Genomic DNA, 27,820 nt, shown 5'->3' with positions numbered 1-27,820 from the left:
CTGTATGTTGAGCAATTATCGCATCTTTTGAAACCAGAAACCTTTCAAGCTATTTTAAAATTCTCTTACTGACATTCAGCAATGGATGCAACTGCTGATTCAGGATTGGAAGATATTACTAATGCTTTCTCGCCAATTAACTGGCTCGTAGTTGGAATGGTCCATGCTCCAGTTAGAACTTCCAGCTAATTTGGAGTAATAAACATTTATTGAGATGTTTTAATTAAATATATGTCAGTGCTAAGAACCATAGGATTTTCTGACTACAGTGCTTTGCTCTCCAACCAAAAGGGAATTTGGGAAAATATATGACTTAACTATAGCAGTGTTTGCATAGTAGTCGGTTGAAACGTTTTGAGATTGGATACCATCTAGAGGCCATTATGCTAACCAATTATCCTATTTAAATTGTACATGGTGACATATGTGCCTCCATTGCACCAAGTTGAGTATGCAGGCTTCTCTGATACTTATGAAAAGCCTGATGATGTTGACTGCAGTGCCTCACATTCTTGACGTGTGCTGTACCATAAAGAGTTTTTGGATTGTAGCTACAGTTTTCCAGTGGTTGCTACTTTTGCCATTTTATCATACATAGTATTATGTGGAAGTCTGATAACTCACCATGGAAATATGAACAGCTAATTTTGTGCTTCTATCCACTGCTAATGAAGAGACCGAGATAGGAGTGCATAGAATTTATGGCACTAATAATAATAATAATCTTTATTGTCGCAAGTAGGCTTACATTGCAATGAAGTTATTGTGAAACGCCCTTAGTCACCACATTCCGGCGCCTGTTCAGGTACACGGAGAATTCAGAATGTCCAAATTACCTAACAGCATGTCTTTCGGGACTTGTGGGAGGAAACCGGAGCACCCAGAGGAAACCCACGCAGACATGGGGAGAACGTGCAGACTCCGCACAGACAGTGACCCAAGCTGGAAATCGAACATGGGAAACCTGGAGCTGTGAAGAAACAATGCTACAGTGCTGTCCACTAAAGTAGGCCATTCAGCCCAACCATATTGGCGTTTATGCTCCACCAAAGTAGCCCTGCAATCTGCTGTTATAGATGGGGGGAAACTGATATGTCCTGGAAAAAGGGAGATGGAGAAGATTTTTAGTGAAAAGGGATAACAGCCAGCTATATTAAAGGCAGCAATAAACAATAGATAATTCTTTGAAATGCTGTTGTGTGCAGGAAGCACGATTCACATTGGTGCTGTACTTTTGACAGGAGTTTACCAATGGGGCTTACTGTAAAGTTCCGTTGGCAGTTGCCAAGGCATATACTGCCAATGTAGATGTGTGTAGCAAGAAAAGATCCCAAGGATGTGTAATACAAGAGAAGATCCCAGGGATGTGTGGTAAAAGAGATTTTGGAAAGTGATGGTCAGACACACTACTGAAAGACAGGTTATGATAACACCCTATTATTGCAGATATAGTTTATAATAGCATATTTGTATGTTAACCCGGCAGAAGTAATTGTAGCTAAATTGAAGATCGCTGTTCAATAAGGTAATTTTAATACAAGGTTGTCTACATCAGAACTTGCTCTGCTTTTGTAATCACTTCTTTGTATAATTTCAATCTGAACTATTTTTCACTTTCTCCTATTTTTACTTCTGTCATCTAGTATACATGCACAGATCTTTAGATTTAATGATTATAAATAAACTCTGCACTAACATAGGCACAAGATCTACAACCAGAGCACAGACTCTTCAGAAGAGCCACGTTGTACAGGCAATTTCGACAAAACAGAACGGCAAAATTAGCAGCCTCAGCTAATTAAATGAGCTGGATCGTTAGTTAACAAATAGTGATCAAGGGGTGTGAGAGAGAGCATGGACAGTTTGAACTGGGACTTCCCAGCTGAATTGTAGTAGACTTTAGTCAGCTTTAGACCTCATGGTGAAAAGTCCCTGCTCCACTAAGATGGCAGTCAAAGCAACCTATGCACAAGATAAGTGTAAGAGATTGTTTATGTGACAGACGCGATGTTTAATTTTTCTGAAATGTTATGTGCAAGTTAATACAAAATGTTGCAAGTGAGAAAAGGCAATGGTGCTGTGTCAGGGCCAATATTGAGGTGTAATGGTACAGACACTTCCACCTACATAATGCAAAAACTATTCAAAATCTCAGACTAGCTCAAAAGCAGCTGCATATGCTGAAATGTGCAAATATTTCCTACGCACAAACTGGGCTGCTTTCAGTATTCATGCATTGTGCAGGAACTATTTACAACCCTACAGCAGTGTTGTCCTACATACAGTACATAGCTATCCTGGTCACTGGCTTAAGAAAGTAGTTTTAAAAAAGTTTTTGTTCCTGTACTATTTTTGAATAAGTGTACCAACTTCCATATTACGCCCAGTGAGCATCCAGAGGTTTTTTTTGTCATTCACTGCACACTTTTCCAAGATTTACAGGGTCGTGTTTTAGTGCCAATAAATTGTCACCTAACTGCTGTTTTAGCCCAGAATCTGATTCTTGGAGCAAACGTTCCCTGAAAGTTCTGCAGCACATGGTTGTTGTAGCAATGTTGTACTAGAGTTGCTGTTTGGTTTCCTATTACACAACTGTCTGTACAGTTTTAGTTTCATATATTTGCCTTTGTTTTAATAATGAAATAGTAATAGGGGTGGCACTGTTGCTTCACAGCGCCAGGGACCTGGGATCGATTCCCGGCTTGGGTCACTGTCTGTGCGGAGTCTGCACGTTCTCCCTGTGTCTGCGTGGGTTTCCTCCGGGTGTTCAGGATTCCTCCCACAAGTCCCAAAAGACGTGCTTGTGAGGTGAATTGGACATTCTGAATTCTCCCTCTGTACCTGAACAGGCGCCGGAGTGTGGCAACTAGGAGATTTCACAGTAACGACATTGCAGTGTTGATGTAAGCCTACTTGTGACAATAATAAAGATTTTTTTAAAAGTGTGATGACATGATTGCACTGCTGGTCATATTACTGCAAAACCTTTACTGTGACCAGCCACACCCTGCCCCCATACGTTCTTCAATGCACTAAAATTAATACAAATGGAACAAGTGCATAGTCTCAGTGACATGGACAGCCTTTAGAATGTCTATGTGTATATGTAGTGCAAAACAAGCTTTGAGAAAATTGGTGGTGAAAACTAACTGGGAAGTCCTTCCTCTGGGATGATTGGATGTTTACAAAACATAGCTCAGTAATTTGAAGTGCTTTGGGTTATCATTTTAACTGCAACCACTATTTCATACTGATGGCAAGCACTAATATCCAGCTGGCTAATGCCTTGAAATAGTTCACTCATGATCCGTGGTTTAGCTGAGAAAATGTTGCCACTTTCTAAATTGAAATGGGAACTGCATAAATAACTGCTAATCCTGTGTCTTGCCAGCTCAAAATTCCCACCAATAGAAATACAGTGGAATTTCATGCTTTTCTCCTTTAAATTTATTGGCCAAAACCTTTGCTGAGACATCCTGCATTTCAGAGTAGGGGATTTAGACAAAGCTCAGGTGCTTGCAGTGGTGCTAACTGTGGATGATTTCTCAAACATGGAACTTCTGAAGAAGATGTTTCTTTTTTTCATTTTACTCCTACAGGCCTATGCAATTCAGGGACAGTATGCCATTCCACACCCAGATGTGAGTTTTGTCCCCTTTCTACCCTAATCATGACTTCAAATGAAAAAAATAAAATGCATGATTATTACATTACTATTAATGAATATTAATAATGAAATGATATATCAAGATTTCACTAGTTGCTTTTGTATTTGTGATCTCTAGTAACTTTTTAACTGACCACCTTGTTATATTGTAGTAATGTTTACAAGAGTATTTGATGGAAAATAAGTGTCTCACTTTCTTGAAGTGACTCCTTATGCTCTGGTTATTGTTCCACACCCTTGGGGATAAATGTTTCTGAACAGAGTTGTGTAGCCATTTTCCATTAGAACAAATTCCATTTAAAGCTACGTTACTCTGCATCCGTCAGGAAAATAAATACCAATATTGCTTTTAGCCCAGCCATCGACTCATCAGAATAGTGCCTCCTTATAGAACACTGAAATTATTGTTGCCAATGACAAAAAGTAAAAGAAATCTTCATTAGAACAACAATAGATGGCATGAACCATATAAAGCTGTAATACCCTGGCATTATTAAGGCTTGTACCCCAATGAACACTATTGTATATCCAAATACTGGTCAACTGCTCAGTTTCAAAGTGGAAGTGGGGTTCAAATGTCAAATCTTGAAGTATTTATTTTTCAGGACAAATAATTAAATTTGTGGCCAAATTTTAATATACACGCATAACTTGCGTATTGAAATGATTAAAAGCATAGCAACAAGAGAAGGCAATTCAGCCCATTGAACCCTTTTCATCATTTAGTTTGATTATGGATGTTATGATTTGAGCTCCAGATGTTTCATCAATGACCTCCCTTCCATCATAAGGTCAGAAGTGGGGATGTTTGTGAATGACTGCACAATGTTCAGCATCATTCACGACTCATATAATGTAGCCCATGTTCAAATGTGCATGACCTGGACAATCCAGGCATGGGCTGACAGGTGGTAAATTATATTCGTGCCACTCGAGTGCCAGGCAATGACCATCTCCCAAAAGAGAGGATCAGAACAGTGGCAATCTTGTGTACCATCTACAAGATGCATTGCAGTAACTTGCCACGGTTCCTTAGACAGCACCTTCCAAATCCATGACCATTACCATCTAAAAGGATAAGAGCAGCAGATACCCGAGAACCCCACCACCTGGAGGTTCCCCTCCAAGTCACTCACCATTCTGACTTGGAAATATGTCGCCGTTCCTTCACGGTCTCTGGGGCAAAATCCCAGACTCTCCCTAACAGCACTGTGGGTGTACCTACACCTCGGGGACTGCAGCAATTCAAGAAAGCAACTCACCACCACCTTCTGAAGGGTAACTAGAGATGGCAATAAACGCTGGCCTATCCAGCTGCGCCCATATCTTGTAAATTAATTTTTTTTTAATTCTACTTACTTGGTCCCGTATTCATTTGTACCTTTGACAAGAAAAATCTATTTCTCCACTTTAAAATTATTAATGGAGCTAGCATCTTCTACTTTTTGTGAGAGTTCCAAATTTCTACCACACTTTGCATAAACATAGAAAAGCAGGAGACGGTCATTTGGCCCTTTTGAGGCTGCTCCGCCAATCATTATGATCATGGTTTTTTTTTGAGAAAATATTTTATTGAGACATTTATAATTTTAACATTCTAAATAACAGAACTGTCTGACACACAGAAAAACCCCACAATAACATAACCAACTTCTCCCCGCCCTAACTCCTAGCTACCCATATATTACATTCCCTGCCCTTATTCTTCACTTCCATGCCTCCCCATTCTCTTCTCTCCCCCCCCCCTTCCTCCTCCTCCTGCTGACGGTCAATTTTCCATAAAGAAGTCGATGAGCGGCTGCCACTTCCGAGCGAACCCCTATAATGAACCCCTTAAGGCAAACTTAATCTTCTCTAGCTTAAGAAACTCTTCCATGTCACTGACCCACACCCCCGGCTTTGGAGGTTCCGAGTCCCTCCATCCCAGCAAAATCCGTCTCCGCGCCAACAGGGAGGCAAAGGCCATAACGTCAACCTCTCTTCACCCCCCAACTGGGCTCCTGGAACTACTGACACTCCAAATATTGCCACCACTGGATTTGGAGTCACCCATTATAATATGGTTGATCATCCAACTCAATTGCCTAATAATGCCTCTTCCCCCACACCCCTATCCTTTGATCACCTTCGCCCTAACTGCTTCTTGAAAACGTACAATATTTTGGCCTCTACTACTTCCTGTGAAATCGAATTCCCTAGTTCGCCACTCTCTGGGTGACGAGATTTCTCCTCATCTCTGTCCTAAGTGGTCTACCCCGTATTCTCAGACTGTGACGCCTAGTTCTGGTCACACCTACCATTGGGAACATCCAAGGCGGCATGTTGTTGCAGTGGTTAGCACTGTTGCCTACGGTGCTGAGGACACAGGTTTGATCCCGCACATTTTCTCCGTGGCTGCGTGGGTCTCACCCCCCACAATCCAAAGATGTGCAGGTTAGGTGGATTGGTCACTTGATTGGGAAAAAATTAATTGGGTACTCTAAAAATGTTTTTAAACATTCGGAGCATCCTTCCAACATCTACCCTAGTCCTATTAGAGTTTTATAGGTTTCTATGAGATCCTTCCCCATTCATTCTTCTGAACTCCAGCGAATAAAATCCTAACCGACTCAATATCTCCTCGTATGTCAGTCCCGCCATCCCAGGAATCAGTCTGGTAAACCTTCGCTGCACTCTCTAGAGCAAGAACTTCCTTCTTTGAATAAAGAGGCCAAAACTGCACACACTATTCCAGGTGTGGCCTCACCAAGGCCCTGTATAATTGCAGCAAGACATCTCTGCGCCTGTACTCAAATCCTCGCAATGAAGGCCAGCATACCATTTGTCGCCTTTGCTACCTTCAGTGACTGGTATGCGTAGACACCCAGATCTCATTGCACATTCCCCTCTCCTAATCTATGGCCACTCAGTTGATAGTCTGCCATCTCATTTTTACTCCCAAAGTGGATAGCCTTGCATTTATCTGAATTATACTGCATCTGCCATGTTTGCCCACTCACTCAACTTGTCCAAATCACACTGAAGGATCTCTGCATCCTCCATGCAGCTCACCCTCCCACCCAACTTGTCAACTGCAAATTTGGAGATATTGCATTTTGTTCCCTCATCTAAATCATGAATATATATTATGAATAGCTGGGTCCTAGCAGCGATCCCTGCGCTACCCCAATAGCCACTGCCTGCCAATTTGAAAAAGGCCCGTTAATTCCTACTCTTTCTTGTCTGTCAACCAGTTTTCTATCCATCTCAATACACTATCCCTAATCCCATGCAATTTACTTTTACACACTAACCTCTTGTGCGGGACTTCATCAAAAGCCTTCTGAAAGTCCAAATATACTACCTCCACTGGCTTCCCCTCATCAACTCTACTCGTTACATCCTCGAAGAATTCCAGTAGATTTGTCGAGCATGATTTCTCCTTCATAAATCCATGCTGACTCTGTCCGATCCTGTCACTAAGCTATACATCTTTGATAACGGATTCTAGAAGTTTCCCTACTATCAACATCATTCTTACTGACCTATAATTCCCTGTTTTATCTCTACCTCCCTGTTTTCTCTCTGCCTCCCTTTTTAAGTAGTGGAGTTACATTAGCTACCCTCCAATCTGCAGGATCTGTTCCAGAATCTATGGAATCCTGGAAGATGACCACCAATGCATCACTATTTCTGGAGCCAGTTCCTTGAGTACTCTGGGATGTAGATTATCAGGCCCGGGGGATTTATCCGCCTTCAGTCCCATCAGTTGCTCGACTAAGATTGATCCCTGCGTTCCCCAACATGTCTGGTATCTAATTTGTGTCCTCATTTGTGAAGACCGAACCAAAGTATGTATTTAGTTGCTGAGCCATTTCTTCATCCCCCTACTATACTGTTTGTGACTGTGAGGGACCGACATTTATCTTCACCAATCTTTTTCTATTCGGGTACCTTTAGAAACTTTTACAGTCATTTTTTATGTTCCTTGCAAACTTACTCTCATGCTCTTCGCCCCTTCTTAATCAATCCCTTGGTCCTTCTTTATTGAATTCTAAACTGCTCCCAATCCTCAGACCTGTTTATTTTCTTGGCCACTTCGTATGCTTCTTCCTTGGGTCGAATACTATCTCTAATTTCCCTTGTAAACCCTGGATTAAGAATTGTTTCCTGCCTTTCCTCTGAATGATTGGCTCTGGTTTTAAGGTTTCCGATCTCCTGTCTCTGAAGACTCTTCCACCAGCAAAAAGAGTTTCTATCTTTCATATCGATTCTTGACAAAATGGTATAAATCTCAATCCAATCACTCCGAAACCTTCTATATTCCAGAGTTTGCCACACTAGTTTATATGATCTATTCTCAAAATCTAACTCTTGTTAGCACTCTGGTGAATATGCATCGCAGTCCTTCCTCAGTCAATGTATTCTTTTTAAAAGTGTACATAGTACTGCTGATGTAGTCTAGCCAGATGTGGAGCTGTAGTAAAACCCTACCCCCCCCTCCTATTATAGTCCTCTCATTATAAAGGCTAACATTCCCATTGCCTTTTTGACTTTTTTTATGCCTGTCTCTGACATGGATCCCTTTGGACTGCAGTGTACTCAGCTTTTCACCATTACTCTGGTTCATCTTTGCTTGGCCCAGAATGGATGACATCTCATTTTACTGAAGTTCCTGTTGAAATCTATCTGCCATGGTTTTTCCTACTTAATCTATCTGTGTCTCATGTTCCTGAGTACACAATTTATCAATACTTATCATCAGCAAACTTTGCTATTTGGTTCTCTGGTGAGTTCTCAGAAGTCATTAATAAATATAGTGAATAGTTGAGGCCTGAGCACAGATTCTTTTGAGACACCACCAGTCATTTCTTTCCGACTCCAGTGGATACCCATTATTCCTGCTTTCTACCTTCTACCACCACCTAACCTGGTCAATAATTTGCATTCAGTTCCATGATTAACAGTCCCTGATGTGGAACCTTGTTAAATGCTTTCTAGAACTCCATATTAACATCCATAGATATTCTGCTCCTTAATATCAGTTACTTAAAATCATTTTTGTTCAAAAGAACCTTTACAAACCTATTTTGATTCTCTCTAATCAGCTTATGCACTACACCAAAGGGCTATGCAAAGCGCCTGGTGGTAGCGATGAGAGCTGTGACTGTTACAGGGGCACGTGTGCCATCAAAAGGAATCCTCTGATTCTACACTGCAAGTAAAACGCACCTACCAGATAATGTGATACCAGAGAATTCTTAAGTGTGATTTGTTAATCTGCACTATTCAATGCTACATATAGCTTGCCATTTTAAAAATACTTCAGACATAAGGTGAGCTTTTATGCTGCCCAGTGAGGATTACCGAGAGGATTATTCTGCAAATTGCTGGGTAGAATTTCTACTCTTTCTCATCCACTTGCAGTTCCTGCCAGATGTGGCTCAGTGACAGACACTGAAGAATAGGCTTAATTCTCTGCGATTCCAGCTGAGTGAAGAAATGCTGCATCATCTCAAACAACAAAATGCCCTTTGTAGAAAGGATGCCAAAATAACGCACTCCCATGTTAAATAGAATATGTGAAGCACTCCCTGTCAGTAATTTTCTAAGTAACTTTTAATATCTTCATGATTTTCCAATCTTTTGTCAGGTATTTCAGCCTGTTAGTTTGAATTTTTCGTCATGTAGTTTCAAAGTAAAGAAGCACCCACCTCTGTAGAATGTGAAAAAAACTGAATGTCCTCGTCTTTTAAATATTCACAAGCCCCTCTTTAATTGTGCATCTTTATTGCCTGTAACTCCCTACAAAATCACTACCTGATATTTGCACCTGATATTTGCATCAAGATATTCTCTTACTTGCTACTTCTACTGATGGCTCTTAATGAATTATTGTGAATTTATATATCTTCTGGTATAAACTGGTGATACATCTGAAATTCTACAAATGGCCTTGGAAATGTATATATATGAAACTAGTGGTGAAATGAGTCAGTGTGTCATACCACTTTTGATCATGTTTAATTGGAATATGGCTTGTAATTTGTGTCTCTACCTCGCACTCCCAAACATATTGAATATCTTCACAATTACGCATACTAAGTGAGATTTCAAACATTTGATGCTCTTGATATCACATTTTAAACCTATTAAAATATTTTGTCACCTTAGTTTTGGAAGGATGGGAAACTCACTTCTGTATCCATTTGATTCCTTTCTCTTGGTAACATAAAATGTTACTGTGCTGTGCTTGTTGATGGGTGTTCTTAAAACACTTACAACCATGCAGTGAGGTGCTAAAATGTTAGTGTGGCATGGTAAAATAAACAATCTGTCCTTATTTGAGTGGTTAAAACTCTCCTTGTATCGTGAGTATGAGTCGCAGTGCTGCCGAAAACCCAAATCCTGCAGCTATACGTGTGATGAATTTCTTCGATGCCTGTAAATTCGGATAATCTTCCGACCACACTTGCAGTGAGTTCCTTCAGTTCTCAATCAGACAGCAAGGCAATATGTCTTATGTTATTGGAGCATCGCAACTCTGACACTGGCCATCTTGCTCCACAGGATGCGTGCCTCGTGTCGGCTGAGTATAAAGCAGCGCTGGCATCGACCTTGTGGAGAAGTCCGCAGCTTACTCACCCATCCTCCCAGCTGAAGGAACCTGCATGGAGACCAGAGTCCTTGAGAGGAAAAATGGAAATAAAAAACTGTAATGAAGAATCAGGAACTTGGGGTATGTTTGAGTCCCAACAGAGGCTGACTCTCTCCTGTCTCTTGTCACGCAGGTATCGGTAGCTCTCAGATAGGCACGAGATGAAGCCTGGCTTGCTGGCATCCACTTTCAGAAAGACCTCAGCAAATTTCTGGCCTTTTCACAGAGCTGAGGGTGAGCCTTTGCTTCCTCTTGTCTGCCAGGAGAAATTCCCAGTTACTTGTACCAGTCTTCCTGATCAGATTCTTTTGATGTTGAGAGCCAATAAGAAAGGGTGGGGCATAAAGAAAGTGTGGGGCATAGAAAATCTACAAAAAAAGTATCTTATTTTCCATCAAATTAAGTGTTCGCCATGTTGCTGCATGGTTCATTGTTTACTGCCTCTATTTTTTTTTGTTTTTAAGAGTAGTGTTTGTGTTTATTGTACAGTAATCAGTTAGTTCTAATTTCCCCTCCTACCCCCCAGCAGTTGACCAAGCTTCATCAGTTGGCTATGCAGCATACCCCCTTTACTCCCCTTGGGCAGACCACCCCTGGTTTCCCTGGTACGTACCCACAGTGCCCTATTCAGCTCCTTTTCTTGGCACCTCTGTTTTTCTCTACTCTCTCTTTCTCTCTCTCTTTCTCTCTCTCAAAGTTTTTAAACAAATTGCAATGAATGTATATATTCAGTGCTTCAGGAGTAGTGAATTTGTAAGATAAAATTGAATTAATTTCTATCATTCTTCTATTGATAACTTGCTTTTGGTTATAAAAGGAAATAAATATATAATTTGAATGTGGATCAGTTAAATCATTAATCCAACGACGTCGACTACTTCTAGCGTCAGTAGAGTGAGCAACTATTAAATGTTAAAAATAGTTTCATGCTGTATATATAATTGCACTAAATAACAAAACATATAGTGGCTGTTTCCATGTTTGACAAAGTAATTTGAAATATCAAAATTTACCTTGTTAGCAAACTGTTTAATTTCTGAATTTGCAAACAAAAAATGGTTGATCATTTCAAAACAAAAAAATGTCCTGAGGCTAATTTTCAACCTGCGGCAAAGCAGCTACACGCATTTCTAATGATTTTCACAAATTCTACATGTCTGAGGTATTAATGCAGTCTTGCAGGTGCAAAAAAGTAGCCAAATATAAACAGATGATTTGTCCTGCATATTGCTGGGTTATCCCAAAGCAAAAAAGGGTTTTCAATATTGCAAAACAGTGAAAAAACAATGTCTGATTTCATTGTACTTTTGACAGCCAGGATCTTTGCTCAGCATGGATGTTTCCTGTAATGAGATGATCCAGTTCATGTGTAATTCTAATGGAGGTTTAAAATAATTACAACGGATAGCCATGCAGTATCGATGCATAGTGAAAGCTATCACACAGGAAGCTGCAGTTTGTGTTTTAGCCTTACTTTGCGCAAGATCTTATGCATTGCATCTATCTTTCATGTCTAAAGAATCTAATAGATCCTGATATATCGATTCAATTTTAGAGCATGGGATGGGCTTATTTGGCCATTGCACATTACCTCCTGTCTGAAAGAGCTTACCATTTACTTCCAATGCCCTTCCTTTCGTACCCTTGTAATTGTTTCTGTGTCAGATATTTATCCACATTTCTTTTAAAAGGTTTCTGGTAATCATATAATTGAGTACTCTGAATGCAGTAACTGTTATAGAGCCTAATCTAAAAGCTTCAGCAGAGACCCATTGAGACCTAATAGATTAATGATTTGCATAGAATAAGCTAATAACTAGATCACACTATATAGTTAGAAGCTACATACATATTCATTGTTACACTTGATAGCCCTTGGGAAAATTAGTTCTCACTATTGTCATTCACATTAAATTCTGCCTATCACTGACTAGCTGCCGTATCTGTGGTGTAATTGTATTCAAATGTATTGAAAAGTTGAAGATTAAAAAGTACAACTTTAACTGTGCCTTTTTAATTAACCTAGACGCACAGGGAAAGAATGCAACTGGACAAGCTTTCTCCCATCATGCTTAGTGCTTAAAATAGTGGCACGGTAGCACAGTGGTTAGCACAGTTGCTTCACAGCTCCAGGGTGGGATACCCGACTTGGGTCACTGTCTGTGTGGAATCTGCACGTTTTCCCCATGTTTGCGTGGGTTTCCTCCGGGTGCTCCGCTTTCCTCCCACAGGCCAAAGAGGTGGATTGGCCATGTTAAAATGCACTTGGTGTCCAAAAAAGGTTAGGTGGGGTTATGGGGATGGGGTGGAGCTGTGGACTTAATAAGGGTGTGCTTTCCAATGGGTGGTGCAGATTTGATGGGGCGAATGGCCTCCTTCAGCACTAAATTCTATTATAAAAGACATCTTCCCCAAGCAGACATCCCATCTCATCCATAACAACTATACCTGTAGCAAATAGAAAGTGCAGGAGCTGAAGGCTAACAATTTACTTCATGTTTGGAAATAGATTTCCAGTAAGATTCCCGGCCTTTGTAATCAGTTGAGAACACCACAAGAGTGAACATACCCAACTAACAATTACTTAAGAAAGATATACCCAGAAGCAAGTTAGATTAGATTGAACAGCGAGACAGTATTTTGAGAACAAAACAACAAATCTTTTAAGTCCTATTCTCACAAAGCTAGCAATTAGCTTCACTCCAGTGTTACATGATAACATGTAAAAGAGATTCTTGTAATTTGAAGGATTTCTGTCACGAGCTACCAAACAAATCGGCAGTTACCAATGCTTTTAATCATACACCAGATTTGTGGACCTCTGTTTCTATCTGTTTCTCACACTCATGCTTTGCATATAAATTGCTGGCTTGGAAATTTTACTGAAACAATCCTTTTGTTTCAGCAATTCCTGGCAATCAAGTTAGAGGAAACATTTCAAAGTAGTCAAGCGCCCAACCTTTGATAAGGTGCAATTCTGCATGTAGAAGCTTTCGCGTCCACCAAAAGAACTGCATTGAAAGTGGTTTTGGAAATTTTCCAAGAGTTGTTTTGTCTCTACACTTAACCATTCCCCATTATGCTTCTTTGAAAGTGGAAATGTGTCATCAATTAGCCACCTAAAACCAAAAACAGATACAGAATACGTTTGTTTAACATCTAAAAAGTTTAAGATTAGAATTAATCTGAAAATCTTTTGCAATTCTGCATCTCTGATCTGAACAGCAGTTGATTGTTTTCTGCAGGATACGTGGCATGCATTTTTCAAAGGAAATGCATTCTAGAGGATGAAACCCCGATGTTAGATATATGAAGCAGCTTTAGTTTACATGCCTATTTGCTGTGTTTTTTGCCATCAATTGTTTTATGAAGATCCACAAAGTGCATCCATGGACTGAAATCAATAAGTAACTTGTACAAGCAAAGTGAAGCTCAAATCAACCAGATTTGTGCCATTTTTTTTCCAATATGTAAATTTATTAAACCCCTCTAGTCTACTCCAAAGCCAATTTAAAGATATATTTGTGAAAATCATGAAATGTGAGTCTGGTTTGCATGTAGCAAGATAAACTAGTCAAAGAACATGAGAGATCAGGAACAAACCTGGCTATGGGGAACTGAGTCTCTAATTCAAATGTGTAAGGTGAAAGGATTGCATTGTTGATATCCCACAACTGTAGTCCATTGCTAATCACTAGTTCCTCATATTTTCTTAGGTTTGGATGCCAATCCCCCAGCCAGTACTCATGAACTCACCATTCCCAATGATGTAAGTGACTTCCTTTGGAAAAATGCACTATTTTGAAACCCAGATGCAAAAATGTTGTCTTGAAGCTGACTCCTCTCTGACTGTTTAGTTTTTCCCTCTTTCTTTCCCTCAACACTTTAGTTGTGATTCTCCCAAAAGGGAACAAAGTCCCATAGCGAGTACGTTTAGCTGCGTGTGTCCTGACACTCGCAGTGCCAAGCAACATATAGCTTGTGTTGTATAAGGGGCCTGAATGGGGAACGTGCGGCCAAGGCTGCACAGCCCCATTTTGTACAGTAGGGTGCTCCACGCACCGGACCTCCCCTGGCCCCTGAAGCAATCCCCTCTTCCCCCCCACTACCAGCCCGACCGAAATATGGGAGGATCCCCACACTCCTCTCCCAACACCCAAGCAGGGCACCTCCAGGGACCCAATCGTGTGTGAGCACAACGGCAACTTTTGGCACCTTGGCAGTGCCAACCTGGAACGCTGGCACTGTTTGTGCCACCACCTGCAGTGCCAGGGCATGCAGATGGGGGTCTCCAGTCCCCTGGAAGAGCGCCACGAGTGCCGTTCCATCTAATCACCATTTTTGGGGACCGGTTCTGAACGGCACTCGCCCAAGGTCTGAGGGGAAGGTGATGAATCCCAAAGCCTCAGATACCTCCAGAATCTGCATATTTGAGTGAGGCTAGCTGTCTCGCTCTAATGTGCAGATTTGCCAAAATGTGATCTGTCCCACAATGGCCAGGATTTACATTGAAACGTCTCGTGAGATCATAAGCTGGATAGATTCCAGGAGCGGGGTTTCCTGGCTTTTATCGGCCACGCTGTGCCGCGGCGAGCTCATGGCCATTGAATTGCACACTTTATTTCTAAACCTGCTTGGTGGGCAAATTATCTACTCCATGGAAGTTGTCTCCTAAAAGATGCAGAGGAGTAACTAGAAGCAATTTACTGCTGATTTTCCCCCCCCCCCCCCCCTCTCCTGGACAAGTGCAACGTTTCACAGAGTTCCCTTGATTAATAAGGTGACCAAATCTGATGATTCAGCAGCTGACCCTAAACGGTGAAGAGATGGAGATGTTTCAGTTTATATCTTCTCTTTCGAACATGCTTCAAAATAAGTGTAGTCTTATATTTAGTCTGTGATCACATTTAGTATTCAACCCGACCCACATCCTACTAAATTAGAATTTTAAAAAAACTTTTAAGCATTTAAGGTATTGTACACATGAATCGAACATTTTTTATATTTTATTAGTCTTGTACAAGACTTGATGTGTTCTCAAACGAATGCACCCCATATAATTTTATTTGTGCAGTACAAAATCACATTCAATCTATTTCAAACTATATATATTTTTTAAATCCACGCTGCATGCCAGAGCATAACATTTAGATAAAGTGGGGGAGGTGCGTAGCGGTATTGGTGGGCAAGAGGGTGAGGTTTCAGATGGAGAAGGTGGTGGTGGATGGGGTGATAGGTACGTGATTGTGACGGGGGCATTAGAGGGGAGGCTGGTGGTGGTGGCACTGGCGAGTGTATATGGCCCCAACTGGGGTGATGCAGGGTTTGTGAAGAGGGTGCTGGGTGCCATCCCGGATTTGGACACCCACGGGTTAATAATTGGGGGGGACTGGAATATGGTGCAGGAATCAAAAGTGGATAGGTCTCTGCCTTGCTTGCTGCCCCGGGCAGGGAGGGTGACGGCACTGGCTGGCTCATGAAAGAGATGAGAGGAGTGGACCCAGGAGGGTTCTTGCACCCGAGGGAGCGAGAGTATTAATTTTTCTCCCCGGTACATAAAGTGTACTCGAGAATAGACTTTCTTTATGGTGGGGAAGGAGATATCGGCTGGGTTCAAAGGATTGGAGTATTGAGCGATATTGATTTTGGACCATGTGCCACGTTCGGTGGATGTGAGAAGGGGATGGCTCAGAGGCCGGGGGGGAGAATGGACTTTGGGTTGTTGGGGGTTGGAGATTTTGTGATAAGATTGGGAAGGTGATCGAGGAACATGTGGGGTTTAATTGTAAAGGGGAAGTTTTGCAGTCGATGTGGGAGACTCTGAAGGCAGTAGTACAGGGGGAGGTGATCTCGTTTAAGGCTAAGGTGGACAAGGAGGAGAGAGAGGAATGCCAAAAATTGATAAGAGGAGATGCTGGAGGTGGACAGGAGGTACGTGGGGTCTCTGGTCCGGCCCTTTTGGCCAGGAGGCAGAAGCTTCAGGCAAAGTTTGACTGACCGGTTGTCCACCGGAAAAGCGGTGCACCAGTTGAGGGGGATGGTCTATGAACATGGGTGGAAAGCAGGGTGTTTGTTGACCGGCCAGCTCCGGAGGGAGGTTGCGATGAGGGACATAGTGCAGTTGCGGGATAAGTCGGCGAAGCTAGTGGTGGCCCCAGAGCAAATCAATAAAGTTTTTGAAGAGTTCTATAAGAAGTTGTATAGGTCAGAGCGAGAGATGAGGGAGTTCCTGGACGGATTGGAGTACCCAAGATTGGGGCAAGAAGACTGGGCAGAGTTGGAGTGGCTGGTGGGGGAGCAGGAGGTAAATGAGGCAATTGGTAGGATGCAGTCAGGGGAGGTGGCGTTCCCAATGGGATATTATAAGAAGTTTAAGGATACGTTGGCGCCGCTGATAATGGGAATGTTTGAGGATGCAATAGGTAGGGGGATCTTGCCACAGTGTTGGGTCAGGCTTCGATATCCCTGCTGCCAAAGAAGGATAAGGACTTCGTGGATTGTTTGTGGTATAGGCCCATATCCCTATTGAATGTAGATGCCAAGGTATTGGCAAAGGTGCTAGCAGCAGGATTGGAGGGGTGTCTCTCAAAGGTGATCGGAGACGATCAGACGGGTTTCGTGAAGGAAAGGCATTTTTGAATGTGAGAAGGTTGGTAAACGTGATCATGTCGCTGGCGAATGGAGTGGAGGTGGTGGTGGCACGATGCAGAGAAGGCGCTTGATCGGATGGAGTAGGGTTATTTCATGGCAGTATTGGAAAGATTTGGAATGGGGCTGAGGTTCGTGACGTGGGTACGGCTGCTGTACAAGGAGCCGATGGCAAGTGTTCGCGTTAATAATATGATTTCTGGGTACTTTACTCTGCACCGGGGTACGAGGCAGGGATGTCCTATATCCATAAGACAAACAAGCAGAATTAGGCCACTCGATTCATCGAATCTACTCCGCCATTCAATCATGCCTGATATTTTTCTTATTCACATTCTCCTGCCTAGTCCCCATAACCCCTGATCCCCTGACTGATCAAGACCCTATCTATCCCTGTCTTAAAGACACTTAGTGATTTGGCCTCCACAGCCTTCTGCGGCAAAGAGTTCCACAGATTCACCACCCTCTGACTGAAGAAATTCCACCTCATCGCTGTTTTAAAGGATCGTCCCTTTAGTCTGAGATTGTGCCCTCTGGTTCTAGTTTTTCCTACAAGTGGAAATATCCTCTCCACATCCAGGCCTTGCAATATCCTGTAAGTTTCAATAAGATCCCCCTCATTCTTCTAAACTCCAACGAGTACAGACCCAGAGACTTCAACCGTTCCTCTTGACAAGCTCTTCATTCCAGGGATCATTCTTCTGAACCTCCTCTGGACCCTTTCCAAGACCAGCACACCTTTCTTTAGATGCGGGGCCCAAAACTGTTCACAATACTCCAAATGGGGTCTGACCAGAGCCTTACACAGCCTCAGAAGTACATCCCTGATCTTGTAATCTAGTCTTCTCGACATGAATGCAGCACGTTAACCGTGAGAGAATCTTGAACAAGGACTCGCAAGTCCCTTTATGCTTCTGATTTCCTAAGCATTTCACCATTTCGAAAATAGTCTATGCCTCCATTCCTCCTTCCAAAGTGCATAACCTCACACTTTTTCACATTGTATTCCATCTGCCTCTTTGCCCACTCTCCTAGCCTGTCCAAGTCCTTCTGCAGCCCCCCCCCCTGCTTCCTCAATACTACCTGTCCTCCTACATATCTTTGTATCATCTGCAAACTTAGCAACAGTGCCTTCAGTTCCTTCTTCCAGATCGTTAATGTATATTGTGAAAATTTGTGGTCCCAGCACTGACCCCTGAGGCACACCACTAGTCACCAGCTGCCATCCTGAAAAAGACCCCTTTATTCTATGATTACCTCTCTCTGCCTTCTGCCAGTCAGCCAATCCTCTATCCATGTCCGGATCTTATCCTTAACACCATGGGCTCTTAACTTATTCAATAGTCTTCTATGTGGCACCTTGTCAAAAGCCTTCTGGAAATCTAAATAAATTACGTCCACTGGTTCTCCTTTGCCTAACTTCCTTGTTACCTCCTCAAAGAACAGATTTGTCAGACGTGACCTCCCCTTGACAAAATTGCTGACTCAGTCCTATTTTATCATGCACTTCCAAGTCCTCCGCGATCTCATCTTAATAATGGACTCTAAAATCTTGTCAATGACCGAAGTCAGGCTAACCGGCCTACAATTTCCCATCTTCTGCCTCCCTCCCTTCTTAAACAGCGGTGTTGCATTTGCTACTTTCCAGTACTCTGGGACCCTTCCTGCCTCCGGTGATTCCTGAAAGATCACCACCAATGCTTCCATCATAATCTCCTTCAGAACCCCGGGCTGCAGTCCATCCGGTTCAGGTGATTTATCCACCTTCAGACCTTTCACTTACCCCAGAACCTTCTTAGTGATGGCCACCACACTCGCCTGTGCCCCCCGATTCTCCTGGAGCTCTGGCATCCCACTGGTGTCAACCACTGTGATGACTGATGCAAAATAACTATTCAGTTCCTCTGCCATTTCTTTGTTTCCTATTATTACTTCTCCAGCCTCATTTTACAGTGGTCCAATTTTTGCCTCTTACCTTTTATATATTGAAAAAAACTCTTATCATTTTTTCTATTGACTTACACTCCTATTTCTTCTTCTCCCCCCTTATTGCTTATTTAGTTGTCCTTTGCTCCCTTTTAAAGGCTTCCCAATCCTCTGGTTTCCCACAAATCCTTGCCTCTTTGTATGCTTTTTCTTTTACGTTTATGCTGTCCTTGACTTCCTTTGTCAGCCATGAATGCCTCTTCCTCCCCTTAACATGTTTCCTCCTCCTTGGGATGAATTTCTGTTGTGTCTCCCGAATAACCCCCAAAATCTCCTGCCGTTGCTGCTCCACCCTCTTCCCTGCTAGGCTCCCTTTCTAATCAACTCTGGCCAGCTCCTCCCTCATGTCTTTGTAGTTACTCTTATTTAATTGTAACACCGTTGCATCTGATTCCAACTTCTCCCCCTCAAACTGCAGGGTAAATTCATATTGTGATCACTGCTTCCTAAGGGTACCTTCACCTTAAGTTCCCTAATCAAGCCTGCCTCATTACACCTCAACAAATCCAGAATTGCCTGTTCCCTAGTAGGCTTTGTCACAAGCTGCTCAAAAAAACCCATCTCTGAGACATTCCACAAATTCCTTTTCTTGGATGCACTACCAACCTGATTTTCCCAGTCCACCTGCATATTGAAGTCCCCCATGATTATTGTAATATTGCCTTTTTTACATGCTTTTTCTATCTCCTGATTTATTTCCTGCCCCGCATCCTGACTACTGCTAGGGGGCCTGTACATAACTCCCATCAGGGCCTTTTTGCCTTTGCGATTCCTCAACTCTATCCACAGAAATTCTATGCCTTCTGATCCTATATCGCTTCTTGCTATCAAATTAACTTCATTCCTTACTAACAATGCAACCCGGCCCCCTTTGCCCATCTGCCTGTCCTTTCGATAGGACACATTCTTGTATATTTAGATCCCAGCCCTGATCCCCTTGCAGCCTGTGATGCCCACAACTATCGTACCGGCCAATTTCAGTGTGCGCAACAAGCTCATTTACCTTGTTCCGTATACTGCGTGCATTTAGGTACAACACCCTCAGTCCTGCATTGACCACCTCCCTTCTTAAGCATGTCCCCCCTGTTGTTTGCACTGGCTATAGAGTTATAGAGTCTTTGGTCATCACGCTAAGGAGCTCGGGGTTATGGATGGGGAGGGGAAGCATAGGGTATTCTTACATGTTGATGATCTGTTAGTGTACATTTCAGAACCGAGCACATTGGTGTAGAATGTAACGGAGCTGCTCCAAAGCTTTTGGTTATTCTCTGGGTATAAATTGAACCTAGGCAAGAGCGAGTACTTTATGGTTTCCCAGCCGGAAGTGGGAGGGAGGGCTGCCATTTTGACTGGTGGCAACCCACTTTAGGTACTTTGGGGGGGGGTGTGCAGGTGCAAGTGGCGCGAGATTGGAGTGGGCTCAGAAGGTATAATTTTGCTAGTTTGGTGAGGAGGGTGAAGGCCGATTTGGGTGGGACAACCTCCCTCTGTCGATACCGGGCCAGTGGAGCAGGTAGTTAAGATACATGTGTTACTGCGATGTTTGTTCCTGTTTCAGCTCCTGCTGGTCTTACTATTAAAATCTATCTTCAAGAAGGTGGACAAATTGATTATTTGAGGGGGGGAGGTGGCCAGGGTTAGGAGTGTGGTCTTTCAGAGAGGGCAACAGGTTGGGGGGGCCTAGGCCTCCCAAATTTACTGTACTACTGGGCGGCGAATGCTGAGAAGGTACAGGACTGGGTTAAGGGGGGTGAAGGTGAGTCCCGATGGGTTAAGATGGAGAAGGGCCCGTGTAGGAGGTCGGGATTGTGGGCGCTTGCAACGGTCCCGCACCTGATGGCACTAGGTATGTATTCGGGGAGTCTGGCCACTTTGAAGATCTGGAGGCAGTTTAAAGCTGGAAGCCGGGTCGGAGAGATGCTGATTAGGGGAAATCATGGGTGCGAGCTGGGGAGGATGGATGCGAAGTTTTGGAGATGGGACGAGAGGGGGATTAAGGTAATGGAGGATCTGTTTCTTGGGGGACGATTTGACAGCTTTCGGAATTTTGCAAGGAAGGTTTTCCTGACCTTCTTGAGAGCACCAGCCTCCTCGTTGTTGTAGACAGCACTGTCAGCGGGGGTGGAGGGTTTGGAGAAGGGGATTGTGTCAGGGATTTATGGGAGGATCCCATAGGAGGATAGGGTGTCCATGGAGGGGGTTATGGTGAAGTCGGAGGAAGAGCTGGGGGGGGAACTGCGATGGAAGAGGGTCTGTGATGTGAGGTGTTGCAAAGGGTGAGCGCCTCAACCTCCAGCACGAGGCTAGGGCTGATGAAATTGAAAGTCGTATATAGGGCACACCACAAAATCAAAGATGAGCCAGCTGTTTGAGGGGGTAGCGGATGTCTGTGAGCGATGTGGGAGAGGCCTCGTAAATCATGTTTCTATGTTTTGATTCTGCTCTAAGCTGGAAAGGTATTGGTGGGAGTTATTTAGCACTATCTCAGGAGTTTTGCATATGGATGTGGAGCCTGGCCCCCTACCAGCCCGAGTTACAGGTAGGTGGGGGGCAGACGCTTTCGCCTTTGCCTCGCTGATCGCTCATAGAGCGGATCTTGTCGGGGTCGAGGCCAGTTCACCGCCCTGTGTCTCGGCGTGGCGGGGGACCCACTGGAGTTTCTGACCCTGGAGAAGGTAAAGTTTGAGCTGAGGGAGGGGTTCTACAATTTTTGGGGTTTGTTTATTATGCACATTCAGGAGTTGGTTGCCGTTGAATGCTAAGGCGGGGGGAAGGAGTTTGTTTTTGTTCTACGAGTCTATACTTTAGGTTTTATATTGTTGGGGTTGTTCTGTTGTTTTCCTCCTTTGGCGAAAATGATGAAAATGTGGCGAATAAAATCACTATGCACATGGGAAAATTGGGAGTCCAGAGGTCTCCAAAGTGAACACAACAGAGCACTGAAAGAGAATTGTATCCCAACAGTTTGTGTGCCCCACCAAATCTTTAGACTGAAATAGTGGTTGAGTAGTTAAAAAATGATTGAAAAATTCTTAATATGAAATCTGCTACAATAGTAATATCTGTTAATGCACATGTCCTGTTTGCTTAAAACAAACCTTATTCAGTTGAAGTGAAATTTTAAAATCACACATTATAGTATGGAATATAATTATTGTTAAATATCTGTAACCCAACCCATTCTTTCCCCCATCCCAATAAAAGTAAAAATAAAATCTTCACTTTTATGTTGCTGAGTGTTGTGACTTTAAAGGACAGAAACAGCTTTCTGGGTGATTTTAAATCAAAAGAAAAATAAATGTTTTTTAACACACCACTTGAAATGTAAATGCAGCACTCACACCAATACATACATGCAATAAAAGATGAGTTCTAATAATGATGCATACACTTCGATTATTAACAAAATAACAAGAAACAAATTGCGCCCTTCATGAAGATGAAATTGTTGCAGACCTACTCTTGATTATTTGAAGATGAATGGAGAGGCTGGAAGTCTCTTGATTTACATATGAAGTCTCTGGATTTACATATGAAGTTGCGGCCAACCTTCTGCAGAAAAGAGCGGTACTCTTACAGGTGAAACAAATGAACCCTCTTACTGCAGGATTTAACTGGTTGTCATGCAGGATTCTACCACAGGATGGTGGTTTCTTGTCATGCTGTTCGTCCCAGACTGACCTACCCCTGGCTTGTGTTTGGAATAAGATGTGGACCTCAAGTCTGTTTCAATCATGTGACCACATGATCGATACTTTTATTATCCACACAAATGATGCAATGTTAGAAGCCATTGCTGCACAGTGGAGGATGAATGGTGGTCATGGGCACCTGCTTGTGATAAACTGGTTTCCTCATATCGCTGTTAGTTAGGTTTCGAGTTGGCAGATACTGAACCTGGGAGACAATTTCAGAATGTATTGAGTTTCTGTAGGAGCTGCAAATTCCACAAATAGTCTTGCGTTTTAAATGTCTTTTCAAGGGAGAGTCCTCCATCCACAGACATTTACATTTTAATAAATTCCCAGAGATGTTTGTTATTGTCCATATGTCTTTTTTCCTAAAGTAAAAATGTCCGTCTCTAAGTTCACGCATATCACATGGAATTCCTCCAGTACAGAAGGAGTCCATTCGGCCCATCAGGTAGGCACTGGCCCTCTGAAAGAGCACTTTACCTTTCCCACTCCTGCCCTCTCCATGTAACCCCATAATCCCACCTAACCTGCACATCTTTGGGCACCAAGGGGCAATTTAGCATGGCCAATTTACTGAACCTGCACAGCTTTGGACTGTGGGAGGAAACCGGAGCACCCGGAGGAAACCCACGCAAAGTGCAAACTCCACCCAGACAGTCACACAAGGCCAGAATTGAACCCAGATCCCTGGTGCTGTGAGGCAGCAGTGCTAACCACTGCTGCCCTAGGAGCGTCACAGTGGCAATTAGACAGCATGTTGAAAAATTTCCTGTATTCTTGTGCAATGAAGATTAAACAATTACAGCCGTTTTTGCACATGTGATTTATTTTCATGTAGGATAGTGTCTAGAATTTAAGATACTGTGACAAACTGCTGGAGCGACAGGCACTCATTTCTTTGACCACATTGCTAATTACAAGCTTATTAAAAACATGAGTTTTGTCTCTTGAGACATTAGTTTAAGTCTTGGTTGGTAATCAATTCTGTTTTAAATCTTGTCTAGTGTGGTTTAGGAGCACCAAACAGTCAGTGTCCAGAGACCACAGCTGCCAGTGACTGCCTTCCAGTTGTCAGTGCCACTGTCTGCGGTCACCCTTATTTTACAGGGTCACAATCCTTACATCACACATGCCCTCCCCCCTGCAGAAACTGAGAGGTTCGTACAAATGCTGCAGGAGTATCGGTTTCCTGTACTTGGATGAATTCAGACAGTATAGCATCAGCACCTGGAACTTTTCCAATGGCAAGTGAGTCAATAGCTTTTCCAGTGTGGGTTCGATAATCCAGCACCCCCATGATAGACAGGCTCTCTGGTGTGTAGAATCTATTCAGTGACCATGTTCTCCCAAGGGTGAGTTCCTGAACACCCTGCTCATATGTTTCCTCTGAACTCTTCCTCTGCCACGTGAATGTGTAATGTTTTTCTTTGTGATCAATTCTCAGAAAGCCTCATCTCTTGCAGGGATGTGATGTTGATGTCTCTGCTGAGGTTTAGTCCCTGTGGATCATAGCTACATTGTGTGTATTATTGACCAGCCGCATGTCTCTTACCAGTCCTGTGCATATGCCCCCGATCTTCTAGCTTGCCAATCAAGGAGTTGGCATCTTTCTTTTGTTGAGGAGAAACTCTAAGCTTCAAACACTCATTGAAGCAGATGGGCCCATGGCTGCTCAGCACTTTACTAGTAAGGGGCTGCGTGCATTGAGATGGGTGGTGGCTGAACAGTGAGACATGTTGGTTCCTCCCAATGTTGGGAGACAACCAAGATTGTTTCCTTACCCTGAAGTACACTTATGCTCAATGCACACAAATATAACCAGGACACTTATCTGTTGCTTGTGTTGAGTGTACCTGTTGTGTATCAGAGAATACATCCCTGCTGGTAAGGTATCACGTGGGGAGAGGAACGACTGATGGCATTTGCTTCAAAAGCTCCTACTGGGGCTGAAACTAATTGCGCTCAGCTTAAAAAAAGAGGCTTTGAGCATCATTTTTGGGGTAGGAAGGTTCCACCACTACCTTTTTAAGGACGTCATTTTACTCTTGACGGATCATCGACCCTTGACAATCTTTGGGCAGCATAAAGGTATTCCTCCTTTAGCAGCTAGTAGGCTACAAAAATGGCCTTTGATACAGTCGACACACGCATACGACATCCAATATTGTAATTCAGAGCAACATGGAAATATCGATGCTTTGTCAAGATTGCCATTTCATTTCCAGTGATGGGGAAGGTGATGGGCATGGTCCAAAAAGAAACGGTAGCACAAGTGGCTTCACAGCGCCAGGGTCCCAGGTTCGATTCCCCGCTGGGACACTGTCTGTGCGGAGTCTGCACGTTCTCCTGTGTCTGCGTGGGTTTCTTCCGGGTGCTCTGTTTTCCTCCACCTAACTTTCATGCAGGTTAGGTGGATTGGCCATTCTAAATTGCCCTTAGTGTCCAAAAAGGTTAGGAGGGGTTATTGGGTTACTGGAATAGGGTGGAAGTGAGGGCTTAAGTGGGTCGGTGCAGACTCGATGGGCCAAATGGCTTCCTTCTGCACTATATGTTCTATGAAAACAATGTCAGATGTTCATTGTAAAAGTCCAGACCTCAAGCCTTACGCCACACAAAGACTTGAGTTGACAGTTTAGAACTGAGTTTTATTATGGTGAACCGATGATTATTCCTCGGTGCTTCGTTGACCAACTGCATGAGAGACATCATGGTATGATGAAGGAACTGGAAAATAGTTATTTTGGTGGGCAGAGAAAGATGGAGTAATGTCAGTCCTGTGTAAAACTAAGGAACACTCCACCACTGCAACCATTATATCTGTGGCAATGAGGGCAGCATGGTGGCACAGTGGTTACCATTGCTGCCTACGGCGCTGAGGACCCAGGTTTGAATCCCGGCCCTGGGTCACTGTCCGTGTGGAGTTTGCACATTCTCCCTGTGTCTGCATGGGTTTTCCCCCCCCCCCAACCCAAAGATGTGCAGGATAGGTGGATTGGCCACGCTAAATTGCCCCTTAATTGGAAAACGTAATTGGGTACGCTAAAAATTTTAATCTGTTGCAATGGCCGACACAGCCATGGCAAAGAATGCATATAGACTATGCTGGTCCAGTGGAGGATCTCCTCTTCCTAGTGATTGTGAATGCACAATCAGAAATCAGAAACGATTGGTCCACTGGAGAGTTCTCAACACCTATAGAGATGGACCTTCCCAGGAAGTACCACCTATTGAAGGAAAAGAGGACACTTCTAGGGACTCCTAGCCAGGTTCCAGAACATCGAATGTAACCTAAAAGGAATAGACGTCCACCTGAGAGACTGTCTTATTGTGTTGTAGATATATGTATAGAGAGAATGCATAAATAGGTCTGTTGTAAAATGTTAAGTAGTTGTCATTGCACTAAAGAACCCATAGAATCCCTACAGTGCAGAAGAAAGCCATTTGGTCATTCAGACTGCACTGACCATACCTAGGCTCACTAACCGCCCTATCCCTGTAATCCCACATAACCTGCACATCTTTGGACAGAGGGGCAATTTAACATGGCCAATCCACCTAACCTGCACATCGTTGAACTGTGGGAGGAAAACTGAGCACCCGGAGGAAACCCACGCAAACACGGGGAGAAACTGCAAATTCCACACAGACAACCACTCGAGGTCAGAATCATACCCAGGTTCCTGGGTTCACTGAGGCAGCAGTGCTAACCACTGTGCCACCGTAAAGGAGGAAGTGTGTTATGTGTCTGAGAATACATCCCTGCTTGTGCAGCATCACGTGATCTGTAATGCCGTTAGCAGTGAGTGTTTGCATGTGCTTCAGTACTCCATCTTAGATTGTGTGAGCAACATCCCTAAATAAATGGGGGCAATGCAGGCAGGGAACGGCCCGGATGGCAGAGCCAAACCCCCCTGACTGTCGCCCTCTCTGGAAAAACAGTCTTCCGAATCCTCTACCTTACCTGCCCAGACAAATGACAAAATCAACTGTTCCACACCCCCTCCCCCGCCCACCACCACCACCCAGCTGTCCCTGGCGGGGAGACCAAAAAGCACTTTTTCTTCTCCAAATTCAGTTTATATCCCGGAAAAGCTCCAAATCGCTTTACAACTCCAATATATCCCCCATCATCGGAACTGGGTTGGAAATATACAACAAACAGTCGTCATTGCAGGGACATCTTATGCTCTACACCCCCAACGCCCCATACTATTCCCCCTCCACTTAATCCGAGATCCTCAAAGCAATGGCCAAGGGCTCTATCGCCAGTGCAAACTAAGGGGGGGAGGGGGGAGATACATGTGACACCCCTGCCTCATTCCCCTATATAGCTAAATATATCCCAAGTTTGCCTCATTCGTACATACACTCGCTTTCAGTTCCTTGTACAATATGACCCACACCACAAACTTAGATCCAATCCCAAACTGTTCCAACACTGCAAACAAATAATTCCACTCTACTCGATCACCCGCCTTCTCCACATCCAGCACCACCATCTCCTGCTCCCCCCACCCCATCTGACGGGTAGAGTACCACGTTTAATAAGCGCCGCGCATTCAAGGACAACTGCCTACCCTTTACAAACCCCGTCTAATCCACCCCGATCACCTGCAGAAGGCACTCCTCTAACCTAAGCACCAACACTTTGGGAAGAATCTTGGCATCCACATTCAACAGAGAGATTGGCCGATACGACCCACACTCCACCGAGTCCTTATCCTTTTTTGACAACAGCGAAATAGATGCCTGTCTCATTGTCTTCGGAAGCAAACCCTAGCCACCGCGTTCTCAAACAACTCCACCAACAGCAGGGCCAGCCCTATCAAAAAACGTCTTATAAAACCCCATCAGCCAGGGTGCTTTACCCGCTTGTATTTTCCCTACTGCTGTCTAAACCTCCTCAATCCCCACTGGCTCCTCTAGACCTGCCCTACCTTCCTTTCCTATGGTGGGGCACACCAGCCTCTCCAAAAACTCCCTCATATCTGAGTCATCCCCTGGGGACTGACCGATACAACCTCATATAAAACTCCTCCAATGCGCTATTCGCCTGCTCCAGTGCAACCACCAGCCCCCTCACCCTGTCCCGAACCTGAACAATCTCCCGGGAGGGCCACCTGCCGGCGGAGCTGTCCCACCAGCAAGCGGCTGACCTTTTTCCCCCGTACGCGTACACCATACCCT

The 27,820-nt window shown here is 43.6% G+C and overlaps 1 protein-coding gene across 26 annotated transcripts in view; it reads left to right on the top strand.

Annotated features, from left to right (window-relative positions):
- LOC140394487 (poly(rC)-binding protein 3) overlaps positions 1 to 27,820 on the top strand; it is a 283,234-nt gene that overhangs the window by 244,250 nt on the left and 11,164 nt on the right. For 10 of the 26 annotated variants that reach the window (XM_072481847.1, XM_072481831.1, XM_072481857.1 and 7 more), the window contains 3 exons: positions 3,600 to 3,641; positions 10,217 to 10,385; positions 14,021 to 14,073. In XM_072481847.1, the coding sequence (XP_072337948.1) occupies positions 3,600 to 3,641; positions 10,217 to 10,385; positions 14,021 to 14,073 (264 nt within the window). Of the gene's footprint in view, positions 1 to 3,599; positions 3,642 to 10,216; positions 10,386 to 10,830; positions 10,910 to 14,020; positions 14,074 to 27,820 lie in introns of all 26 variants that reach the window. The other 16 variants (XM_072481920.1, XM_072481931.1, XM_072481936.1 and 13 more) reach the window with 5 other exon arrangements.

Source organism: Scyliorhinus torazame, chromosome 2 (genome assembly GCF_047496885.1).
Source record: "Scyliorhinus torazame isolate Kashiwa2021f chromosome 2, sScyTor2.1, whole genome shotgun sequence".
In the NCBI taxonomy this organism is placed as follows: Eukaryota; Metazoa; Chordata; class Chondrichthyes; order Carcharhiniformes; family Scyliorhinidae; genus Scyliorhinus; species Scyliorhinus torazame.
Note: the sequence above shows the minus strand (reverse complement) of the source record. Positions and strands in the feature narration are given on the sequence as shown.